General features: G+C 42.2%; 2 protein-coding genes across 2 annotated transcripts; both read left to right on the plus strand.

Moving 5' to 3' along the window:
• The first annotated feature begins 2337 nt into the window (after positions 1-2337).
• si:dkeyp-51f12.3 (uncharacterized protein LOC107988041 homolog) lies at positions 2338-6718 on the plus strand. Its single transcript, XM_064333498.1, has 3 exons — positions 2338-2757; positions 3559-3857; positions 5264-6718. The coding sequence occupies exons 2-3, from the start codon at positions 3607-3609 to the stop codon at positions 5436-5438; spliced, it is 426 nt and encodes a 141-aa protein (XP_064189568.1). The 5' UTR covers positions 2338-2757; positions 3559-3606; the 3' UTR covers positions 5439-6718.
• A 145-nt stretch (positions 6719-6863) lies between these two features.
• bsnd (barttin CLCNK type accessory subunit beta) lies at positions 6864-9126 on the plus strand. Its single transcript, XM_064333497.1, has 3 exons — positions 6864-7456; positions 7776-7861; positions 8557-9126. The coding sequence occupies exons 1-3, from the start codon at positions 7280-7282 to the stop codon at positions 8852-8854; spliced, it is 561 nt and encodes a 186-aa protein (XP_064189567.1). The 5' UTR covers positions 6864-7279; the 3' UTR covers positions 8855-9126.
• Positions 9127-12305: the final 3179 nt, after the last annotated feature.

Here is a 12305-nt window from a genome sequence, read left to right on the forward strand (position 1 = left end):
ACATTATGTAGTTTGAGACTGCTCGGTTTACTGTGTAAGCCTATGGAAAAAGTTGTCACTTACAGTTGTGGTATTCGCAAATGAACAGGGGGCCTACATCGATCATCAACAAGTTTATTTTCATCATGACATACGCCTGTTGATTGATCTCTCAATCAACAGTTTTTAATAGACGATGACTAGGTAGAAATAAGCCTGCTGATCCAACGATGGCAGTAAATCGGCTTTAAAGAGAAACTTTACCTTACAAAATAATACCACCATAATTATCCGATAGCCTGTAGGCTACAACAAAACGCTCAGTATTAAGTAATTTAGGCAATTTTTCTTTATATATAGGCTACTCGGAAGAGAAAAGTGGACTGGCGAAGTTAGTGGACTTTTTTTAAATAGCCGACGTGTTCGTGTAGGAGGCGTTCAAATTCATCAAGTGGACAGCAGATAGCCTATAAGATACCGCGGGGCAGATTCAGTTCGGAATTCACTCGACAATTCTAATTCAACGCTTCATCCAGCGACCAATTTTTTTAAAAAAAACCGTTTGCGTATTGCAGCATTTGTTTTCTGAATTCAATGAGGGTGTAGCCAGGGGATGTAATAAAATATGCGGAAGTTGTTCCATAGAATCTCCACACGCGGAAAACGATTACCGGAAAACTGTTTTAAAAAGCTAATCATTGCGTGTATATGACATTTTCTGCAAATAAATAGATGGAACAGGACATTTATAGTTTACCATTACTGTAGGCCTATTCATTATAGGATTATTGTCATACCTTGTCTGACCATCACGGGCATGAAATGAGGCATAAATGGTGTGCTTCATCAAACCAACTATAGCTATCTGTAAGGGGACCCCACGTATTCCAGAAAGTTGCACATCTTTTCTATGACGTGAAACCTTTTTAATTTTTTGTTCTAATATACATCATAATTAATACATCATAATAGACATGGACGGAGCTATTCATATTCTTGTTGCTCTTTAACAATTATTTCAAACAGCATGTGAACTAGGCCCCCATGTAGAAGCTTTCACTAGCCCTGCCAGCTTTGTGAAACTTTTATAAATGTAAAATATTTTTTTCTATTAGGCCTTAAGATACAAAAGGAGTCATTCAATGTCTACACTTTAACAAAAATGTAGGCCAATATGACTTCAACCTAGCATCTGGAATTGGACCCCTTGTAGAGACTTCATAGAAACATTTTATTCATTTTTAATAATTTTACAAATATACTATATACTTAATGCCTTATCATGGGCATGAAAAGATGGATTGAAAGGCTGGTCCTTTACCAAAACACAAAATGACCTGAAACCAAATGGAAGATGATAGGCCTACAAACTTTCACTACCCTTGTCTGATTTGTGAAACCTTTAATTTCACTTATTTCCGTTAAGCAATATATTTAATAGGCTATATCATTATGTGCATGTACTGTAAGGAGACATAAGCATTCTTGCTCTTTAATCAGAATATTTAGGTGTACTTATTCCTGAGACAAACACCAATGTCCTCCGCATGTGTTCACTACGTGATTCTAATGTAATCATCTGGAAGTGGGCACCAGAAATGTTCACAATCTTGTAGAGTTTGTGAAACCTTTATTATTTATTTTGTATTGTTGTTATTATTAGTATTACTTCTATAATTATTATTGAAATATACCATATTTTTACTACATAGGCTAACTATGGGCATGGAGTATGGGGCTTGGGGTACTAAAATTCTCATTTGCTTTGATCAGAGTTGTGCATGGGCTGTGTGTGTGTGTATGTGAATATATACATTGAATGAAAACAACACTGGACGCTGTTGATCTTCATAGACTACACGATGGTGGGAGGTCAAATAAAGGCTGTGAAAAACATATACAGCCCATAGCAATACAGCACTGGTCTACAGTACATTAGTACATACAGAAATATAAGTGCAATGGACGTGAATGACAAATAAAATAACCCCCGGGGTGAATTCAAAACCACACAATAGCATACAGAAGCCAAGTTTCCGAATATGTGATCGTTTGAATAAAAATGTACTATAAGCACCGAATCGACATATCGACCGAATCTCGAACTGAAATCTTTACCGCAGTCTAAAACTGAGGGGAAACAAACGTGTCTGCGACACTTCTATTGCTACACCAACGAGAAACCATTTTTTAAAGCGTAATTTAGCAGAGCAGCAGAGGCAGTTTTTCCCAGTGACCTAAATTTGCAAAATATTTCTCAATGGCCTTTGATTAGACAATTTGTAAACCAGCCTCCAAACAGTGCAATTCTTATCTCTCCATCTGCCACCCTCTTCCTCTCCCAGCTAAAATCCTGTTTAAACCTACTTCCTCTCGCCAGCAGTCCACGGGGTTTGGGAAGACAGGCAGGGTTAGTTGGCTTGCGCTTGGGGTTTTCGCTTTTATTGCAATGACTCTGTATCGATCGCCATGCACCATTACTGGATTCATAATAGCACATGCTAAAATTCTGCTGAACCAGTTTTGCTCATTGTACAAAAAACAGTAGGCTAGTCATCGATTGTATATAAACTTCAATGTATTAGCATTTTTCTCGTTCTATTTATCTTTGTTTGGGATTATCAACTTTTCTCAGCCATTTCTAAATAAATTTTAAAGTGAAGAGGACAAGGGAAAAGAACACTAAACGCACATTGGCTATATCCACTGTAGCCAAGTGCTACTAACTTGTTCTCCATCGATTACTTCGTTGGAAGCAGCTACTGAAATAAGTTTGAGGTAGGCAACTTCTTTATACTGCTGTCCACTCGCTAGAGCTACTGTCTTTGCGCGGAGAATCCCTAGTCTTTGCGTTCGCGATTATGTTGCCTCCAAACATGTACACCTCAAATGTTGATGTTAAATTTAGGTTCGCTTGTATGATGTTATTATAATAAATAATAAATGTCTGATCGGAGCAACAGTATCAACGTCATAAAATGCAACAGTTTTCGAGATGTTTTTTAAATATTAAAAAAATCATGTTTAGAGTATAGCGAATGTGGCTTTTCAATGCAACTTGGACGTGATACTACTACTGCATATTTTTTTCAGTTGCAGTATTCTGCCTTTCCTTTGAATCCTTGTAATAATACAGGCGCTGTGACACGATCCTCGTTCGAACATGTACTGTATAGTAACGTTAGTATTTCAAGTTAAATTATTATTTATTCATTACGGGATAGGAAAATACGACCCACTGTGGATGCTATCTTGTAAGGAAGCAACAAGCGACAGAGGAGTGTGGCCAAAATTTCCAGAGGAACAAACATATGAATCCACTGAATATCTGAGGACAACGTAAATATTGTAACACAGCGTCTAGTGTCTAGCGAAATAGAATGTGTTGTCCTTGGGTTTAACGTTCATAATTAGTGAATGATCGGGTGAGCAAAAGGTCTAATTGCATTTTGTCTTTGTGACATTATCGGTGGTGCTCTTGTGGTCCACCCCTGCCTTTCCGGTGTCAGTCACACTAGAAATCTTGGATGTGAGTTGACAGGCAGGATGAAGTGACACTGTGCCTCTGCTCCTCATCAGGAGAGGGGCTAACAGCCACAGCCGGTGGTGTGCAGGCTCAAAGGAGGGATGCCTTCCCCCCACAGTGGAGTGCTGTCACTGGGCATCCTCTTCATGACGGTGGGGGGCTTGATATTCCTGTGCGTGGGTCAGATGGTGACCTGGATTGGTCTTGTGCTGGGCCTGGTTGGATTTTTCCTGATGGTGCTGGGCGTCTACATGGCGATGAAGTCTCACCCCGTGGCTGTCCCTGGTCACTTTCTGTTACACCCACGCACTGGTACACGCTACAGTCATCACCAGGCCATCAGCCTTCAGAGGTAAGGTTAGACAGCAAATGAAAAAAGAAGATGTATTTGGGGGGCAGGTCTGCTTTGTCAGTAGAAGATTTATGATTAAAACTACAAATCTAAGTAATGTAGAAACCCATGTGGTTCAGTGGATAATTAAAAGCTGAATGTCTTGCCTCTGTTGTGTTCTGTCTGCGGCATCTGTTCTGAAATGCCTAAGAGGTAAAGACAAGATGGAAAGTAATGAATGATCTGATTATAGAAGTAGGTCGAAGATGAAGCTTTGGGGAGGGAAGGGGGCTGCTTACTGCCTTGGACAGGACAAGGCTATTGGTCTTGTTCTGTTTAATTTGTGATTGTCACTACAGTTTATATTACACACTAGCACTGCTAACTGTCTAACAAGACTCTTGGTTGCCCAGGAATACACAAAGGCCTTTATCATCACTTTTTCCAGGAAATGTTGAGCGACTTTAAAAGTGGTTAGGAGGTGAATGTTCGATGAGATCTGGGGGGAAAAAAATACCACAAAACATTTGCCTATGAGTAGTCCTATGAATAAAGGAACCACATGACAAGACGTGGTGGGATATTGGAGCAACTTCCAATTTTTTATCGCCTCATAAATGTGCTGAGTGAAGTGAGAGGAAGAGGGGTAGGATCTGATCTGTTTCTCGTGCAGTGTGTCATCTTTGAGCTTGACCGGAGCAGAAATAGATGAGGCCGTTTGGCAAGTTCTGGCCTTAGTGCAGCACATTTATAAGATTAAGAGAACAATGCTAATAGAAAACAGAAGCTTTATTGCAGTCGTGTCCAAGTGGCTGTTTGACTGGTGAGCATGCTGAAGCGATCAGAGCAGCATGTGGTTGAGATTTCATCAGGGAGGCTGTTTGTGTGAGTGGAATAAACACATAGTTTCGCTGTTCAAGCTCAACGCAAAACTGACTCGCCATTCTGGGGGCCTGAGAAACAGAGTCCCTGCTTTTAGATGAAAGAAAATTACACTTCTATGGAAAAAAAAACTGGATATTAGGAAGGCACTATATTCCACAGTACAAAAAGAAAGGGATCCAAGGCGTATTTAATATGGGGATAATCTGCTTAGATGTAATTGGGCTGTGTTTGTTTGGCTAAAAAGATCAGAAAGGCAGCAGACCAGTTTCGTCCCTGATACCTTTTATCTATGCATCGCTGAATTTAACACAACAAAGACAACACATCAGGTGTCAGTTCCATTCTGTGTTGATCAGTGCTTGTCCAGTAAGTATGGCTTCCACATCCTTGTTCTGCAAAACCGACACTTTTCAAAGAAGCTGTTCTCAGTGATAGATAGCTGTGAATAATGGTGTCTACTATGGGAACAGTCTTCATGTTAATGCCTCTGTTCAGCATGTTTTTAGTCACAATGCTCAGCCCTTCTATGTGTTGTCCTGCAGAAGGCTGGACAGGATCCGCAGGGCTGTGTCGGAGGACAGAGAAGCGGAAAGCGCTCCCCCACCAGAGCCCAATTTGAACATTGTCCCAGGAACGCCCCCACCCTGGGACATGGAGCCGCCACCCTCTTATGAAACTGTGATGAAGAGTGCCCTGGGCAACGTCCAGCACCTCTGACCCCCTCAGTCCCGCTATTACTCAACACAGTGCCTTTACTATTTTTCATTGTAGCTGGACACGGTTCCTTGGAACTCATGTTTAAAAACTGCACCTTATGAACTCATAATGAGTTTGGCAACAGTCTGGCTGATGTATTTGGACAAATGCATATTTGTTTTCGAATAGAGGTCAAGAAAAGAATGATACCCTCCAAGGGTCAGAATGGTGCTGGTTTTATAGGCTTCTCACAGGAAGCAGTCATTAACCAAGCCACTGGCGATTTAACTGCTCATACTATTTAAAGATTTCAGTTTTCCCACATAAGAGGGAGAAGGAAAGCCAAGGCAGAATCGCACTGGGGATCAGCAAGTCCAGGGCAATGGGACTTTTACCAACTCTGAAACACGAAGAGTTGGTGACACAGTTGGTACATAAAGTAACAAAACATATTCTATCCATTATGTTAAGGGTGTGCGTGTGTGGAGAGGGAGGGGGGGAGAGAGGGGTGCACTGAGAATTTCTTTAGTGGTTTGAATCTGGAATCTAGAAATACTCCAGGGCAGCGTCCCCCCCAGTCCTCTTTTGACATCCCTAATGTCTGCCTCCCAGCTAATGGCAGAAAGCCCTCAGTAGCATGCTATTGATCCAAGGACAGGTAAATCCCCAATCCATGTATGCTGGAGCTCTTGGTCTAAGAGATTATCTTTAAAAGTTGTCTCATAATTGTTTGTCTGTAAGAGGAATACTCAATACTTTAAGGCTGTTGAGATAGGATGATTAGCAGACTATGATTTTTAGAGAATCTCAGGTTTTTATTAAAATGCGATATGCATGCGTGCATTTGCTTTGTTCATACTGCATTGAGCAGTACAGTCTGTTAGTTATTAACTGATCACGTTTTCAACTGCAACAGTTTAATTCCAGAGTGTTATTAGCAAGATGTGGAACATGGATCCTTGCACTGGGAGTGTGTGTTTGTGTCCTGTCACAATTTTAGGTCTTCTCATAATTTTAATTCAACATGAAAAAGTCACTGTATTTATGTCTTACTTGTGTTTCTCTTGGTAATCTGTCTGACTATTCATACAGCTAAAATATTGATCATCATTTTTTTAATGGAAAAAGTACACTTTTTATAACAGAATTTATTACAAAGAGCATAATTGAGAAAATAACCATTATTGGTTTACTCTGAATGTGTTATCTGAATATGCTTTATTATGTATCTGTACATATTAAAGTATGAATTTTACATGATGGTCTGTAAAGTAAATAAAATATAACATGCATTGGCTTAAGGATGGTGCTTTTGTATAAATACAGGTTGATATAGTATATCAAAGAACTTACGTAAAGGCTATATTATATTTTGAGAAATTAATCACTGGCTATAATGAATATTATCTTCCATAATATTCTGCATCTTCAAGGATTAACAACTATATTCTATGCAATTATTAAACAACTAGTACTTTACCCAGCAGGGTCGATAGCTCATTTTTGCACCCCGTTCAAGTGTCCTGTTAGATACTGCTGTTTTTCAGCAGCCAGCGGGTGAAGGTGAATGGGAGACAGGGCCTCTCGAAAGGGCAGCCTGGGGCAAGGTTACCTGGCCAAGTCTCATTACAGGTGCAGTGATATGGGTGACTCTGCAGCTCATTGGCACTTGGCACGGTCAGTCAAACTCAGCTGAATGGAACGCTGCCCTGCCCTGGTTCCATTTCACCTCTGCTGCATCGGCCTGATGTCTCAGAGCACGGAGGACAGGGGATCTTGGCGCGTCTCTGTCCCCGATGACCTGCCCTTAGCGGGGCCTGACAGCTTTGCTCCGGAGCCCCGCCGCCCCTGGGTCTCGCACCATGGTCGAGAACAAGCCTTACCGCTACGGGCTCATCGTCCTGGGGCTGTTCGTGGTGGCCGTCGGCCTCTTCATCATGAGCGTGGAGGAGCCCCAGGTGTATGCTACCTTCTGCGCGATGGGCGTGCTCATGGTGGGCATTGGCACTGTTTGGAGCATGTGCCAGTGTTATCCTAAGGTAGGAACACTGTAGAAAACAGTGTGCTTATACGTTGATCAGTATTATGAGTATATTACTTATTAGGGTTGAGATATACTTATTTGTATCTGCTTTGTATTTTTCCTTCTCTGTGCGTATGATCAAATTATATCATACACACTGCAACAATTCTGTTATTTTAGCGATTTTTAAATAATTCTGTATTAAGTTTTGTATTCTGCTATTGTCTTTACTGTCAGTGCCACTTCTTTACTTCAACTGTAAGAACAGCAAGAGATATCTTGTTTTCGTGTAGTCAGGCCCAAAAGAACGGTCACTGCGCGTGCATTTCTTTCAGGTGACATTTGTCACGTACAGCCAGGAAGAGAGCTGGAGCCCTGGGAAAGCTGCCAGTTTCACTGTGACTCAGGACTCCCATAAGAGGTAACTGCGGACATGCGGAGAGGACCGTGGTCTCGTGATGAGGAAGCGGGTGTTGGGACAGACTTGCGCTGCGATAGAACCATGTGATAGAAGCCCATACCGCTGTAATGAGTGGCTTGTTCCATCAGTCACTGGCTTGGCTCTACAGACAACAGTCTAATTCAATCTCTTCCTCTGATGATTTTTTTTATATGACACAATGGAGCACAGCACAGGGCTCTAATAGCCTATCAGTGGCCAGATCCCTTTTCCATAGAAATCACTCACGCTGGAGCGTAATGACAACTGCCTGTATCGGAGATATCCTTCAAACTGGAGCTAATGACTTACTGTGGTCTCACAATGAGATCAGTCTTTGATGTGATTACTGTGACTGTCGTATTGATGATCACATCCAGCAAAAGGCAAAAAGAGCTTTTGTCGCTATGACTACTAAAAACCACATACATTTATAGATAAAACAAGGTAGAATCGAGTGCCGCCTTCTAATACATTTCCCTACATGCAGGACTGTCATTATCTATTTGATTCAACAGTTGAATGAATTCATTCTTGACACTGTGACTTAGCAACTAGAATGGTACATGCTAGAATGGAGAACAGAAATGAAACTACTGTCAGGATCTGAAAAACTCAGTTTGAGTTCCCCAGCGCAGGACTGACAGTGATATTGTCTCTCTTCTCTGCCCCTGTAGTGCAGCAGAGTCAGTCAGAGTGCCCCTGGCTGTCATTCAGGATGACCTGGAGAGCGAGGGAGACGGGTCAGCTCAGTCTGAGCCACAGGCGGGGACTGGGCTCCAGGTGCCGACGGAGCATTCAGGCCACAGCGCAGTCCTCGGACACGCAACTCAGAGCTGCCCCCTGCTGGTCCTGCTCCACACCGGCACTCAGCTGCCAGGGCGCCAAGCAGCAGAGCTAGAGTCTGAGCCAGAGATGTATTATGGGAAAGTGGAGGACCCATGTCACCTCGGATCAGACTTGGACAGTGAGTGAAACTCACGGTCTGGACTGAAAGAGTAGGAGAAGCCAGAAGGTACCACTTGAATGTATAATTTTTTCAAGTATATTCAATGGAAAATGGTCAAATTTGGTTTGGTCCACCCAGCTCTTGTGATATTTTATTTTAGTTGGTGTCCACCTATCTATAACTTAATACTTTTGAAAAGAAAAGGGTGGTCCAGGACAATTGCACATTGCCTTTTACATCCTACGTCCTAATAAGCACATAGGTTTCCACTCATAAATAAAGTTTAAATGCAATTGTATTTCCTTTGTGTGGTTTTAATTCAATGTGAGAGAGACCTGAACCATCTGCACAGTCTTAGGTTTCTCTTCACAATCACACTCTGTTCACCACTGCTTTGAAACTGAAGATTTACTAAAAGCAAAACTGCTATAAACTACACAATCTGCCATTAAACCCGCACCATTAAAACAGAGGTAAGTCAAACAGATGCCAAAGAGAAGGAGGGGTTAATGAAACTCTTGAGGATAAAGGCCCTAGTCCTGATTACCTCAGATTCCAGCACACTGCTGGCCCGTCCCTCAGATGAGATCACACCCTGGCAACAAGCAGGCTCAGTTAGGCCAGCCACTGGGAGAGCATTTGAATCACATCCTGGATTTTTTTTTTTCACAAGGAAACTGCTGCAAAAGCTCTTACAAGAGCATGGTAGAAAAAGAAGCTTTTTGAGGGGGGACTGACAGCGAGTGAAGACTGCATCTGGCTTATGGGTCTCTCGTAAACTACAGTTGAAGAAGCAAAGGGCAGAATTCCCAACAGTCCTCAGAGCCTTGGCAGCGTTCCTGTTTGTTTTCTGCATAAGTAGATGAACACTTGACTCAGCGGAGAGCTCTGAATGGGAGTCTGCCCTCCCCCTGCCCCCCAACCACCCTGCCCACCCCCCCAACCCCCTAGTTGGATATCCCCCTATCTGCCAATTACAGCGGCAATTGAGAAGTGCCTATGGAGTGATGTTATGTTATAAACTATTCAGTGCCTACCAGTAGGGGAGCCCTTTATTTGGAAATAAGAGGATCCTGAGGCCTCCAAACTCAAAGATTACATGTTCATGTGATGCCACGAAGTGGTATCAGTCAGTGCTGCACACTGGCATGTCCTTATTTGCAATTCTGCTCTGAGCTTCTTCTGCTCATACTACATACATTTGCCCTTTACCGTATGTACATACTACTATAACAGGGAGCTCACTTAATGAGTTCAAGGGCCACAAGTGTATCTGCCACTGCACAGATATGGCTAAAGGAGATTGATGCACTGTAAAAAAAAAAAAAAAAGTTTACTCCCAAAAATGGTACTGAAGTTCCAAAATTATTACTTCTGTACTTGCACTGCTATACATAGCTGTTCGCTCTTTCTCACACTTACGAGAAATTAATAAATTGTTTAGTAATGCTGTGGGATATGTTGTATTTTTCATTTTAAAGGGATTGTTCACTTTTTGGGTTTTCATTATTGCAGTTTTAATATATGTTTTTGATTTACTCAAACAGTTTTTGTTTGCAAGCACCCAAGGACAGATATTGGAGGCACTCACAGAAGTTTCTGATGACCTCCCAGCTTCACAATGGCACGTATAGGACATGCAGGGGTTCATGGTCTAAAACATGAATTCACTTCAAAGCAGCTTGTAGAATGATGCTATGCTCCCAGAGGTTGCATGTATGTATATTACTTGATTTTTATTTTATTTTACTATATTTAATATTAAGATATGTTGGAACTAATGCCTGCGGTGCTATAGCTGAAGTACTGGCGTGATTTTAAAAAAACTGATATGGTTAAAATTGTGAGTAAATACTGTATAAAATGAATCTGTTCATATGTACAACCAATAAACATCATTGCTGTAGAAGCTACTTTGGAGTTGCTTGAAGTATATGTTTCTTTAGACCACAGACACCCAGATGCCCTTTACCTGCTTCATTGCACACAATAACTGTCAGGCTCAATCAATATAATATACTGAAACTGAAATAGTACAAGCAAAACCTACGTAAAGTGAACTATCCCTTTAAGGGGATACACCTTGGAGAAAGTGAAAGTGGCCAGACATAGTGATCAATGTTAGCGATCAGACTTATCTGCTCTACAGCACTTTTCCTTCAAAGGCCCTCATTTAGTTGCTTTGTTCCTTTTTTTCTGCATTCCCTGTTACCACTCCCCTAATGGGCATATCTCTGCACAAAAACAGATCTGTTTTCAGCCGAGCCCCCTGCACGTCCATCACCATTATAAATAAAGCCACAGAACCTTCCTGCCTGCTTACCCATTACCCCTAGAGAGCATGCTCAGTTCATCTCAGGACCAGGAAACATCCTCATATTCCCAGCACTGGTCCAGCGAGGAGAGTGATGCTCATCGATCCCCCCCCCACCCCCCCACCCCCCACCGGATCTCAGCATGCAAGGGGAACCAGCTGACTTCATTTCTGCTAAAGGCATGACTTGACCAGGCTTTTATGTCCTGTACTTAATCTCTTCCACCGTTTTCCTAATCCTGTGCAATACCCCTAGCTCTGCTTCCGCTAAGTCAAGCAGTTCAGTCCTCCGCCCATTACTCTCTTTCCTCTACGCCAGACTGCTGGAGCCGCTCGTATCATCATGATTTACATAGCAGTCAAAGCTTTCTTTCTATCATCCCCCCCTGGTACTCTGGACTCATCCAAGAACATTGCAGCGCTTTGCGGGCATCTCCTGGATGATCACCAATAAACTCTACGGAGCCTCTCCAAAACAGCCCCGTTGCGGTTCTCCCCCTTAGCTCTTCTCTCATTGGACTACTCTTGCCCTCAAATTGCAGCTCAAATGTAAAATGCCGCAGTCCTAATCACACCACCCAGGCTATTACGGTCTTTCATCACTACCTACAAGCTGGCTTGTGCCCTGTGCTCCTCCATGGTGGGTCACCCCACTTTCCCTTCTGACCAAGGCTTAAAAATGAGGTTCGACTCATTCATAGCGTAACTGGGTCTAATTTACATAGTGGGCTGCAGTGCTTTTAGCTGTAATGATAAATGTGCACATTACAGTTATGATAAAAACATGAATGCCAATATGTATGCTTTTGCGTTTTATCGTGTCCGGACAAGATAACTGTGCTGGCTTCACAGGCAGCTGTGTGCTGGACTGCCTTGCATGTGGTCATTTGATACTTGTATGCTGAACTGTATTTTATAATGCTCTGCGAGTTTTCCTGGTGAAGGATGTTTAATAAAACACTGGATACCGCGATAGGTTTTACTCCTGACAACTGCCTGAGTTCTGTGTGCTTTATTTATTGTTTTCCAAAGCCACAACTGGCATTTTCACCTTCAATACAGCAGAGAGCAGTATTGAGTTACCACTGGAAAAATCTATACGGTTTTTTCCCCAGCAAAGCCCACAGCCCACACGTTTTACGACCTGAGAACCAGGGCCCAAC

This window comes from Anguilla rostrata, chromosome 4, assembly GCF_018555375.3.
Source record: "Anguilla rostrata isolate EN2019 chromosome 4, ASM1855537v3, whole genome shotgun sequence".
NCBI lineage: Eukaryota > Metazoa > Chordata > Actinopteri > Anguilliformes > Anguillidae > Anguilla > Anguilla rostrata.

Bases quoted from the DNA above. Each gene is read 5' to 3' on its own strand.
- bsnd (XM_064333497.1), top strand. From the start codon at position 7,280: ATGGTCGAGAACAAGCCTTACCGCTACGGGCTCATCGTCCTGGGGCTG. The intron at 7,457-7,775 runs GTAGGAACACTG...CATTTCTTTCAG, and splicing joins TGTGCCAGTGTTATCCTAAG to GTGACATTTGTCACGTACAG. The intron at 7,862-8,556 runs GTAACTGCGGAC...CTGCCCCTGTAG, and splicing joins ACTCAGGACTCCCATAAGAG to TGCAGCAGAGTCAGTCAGAG.
- si:dkeyp-51f12.3 (XM_064333498.1), top strand. From the start codon at position 3,607: ATGCCTTCCCCCCACAGTGGAGTGCTGTCACTGGGCATCCTCTTCATG. The intron at 3,858-5,263 runs GTAAGGTTAGAC...GTTGTCCTGCAG, and splicing joins CAGGCCATCAGCCTTCAGAG to AAGGCTGGACAGGATCCGCA.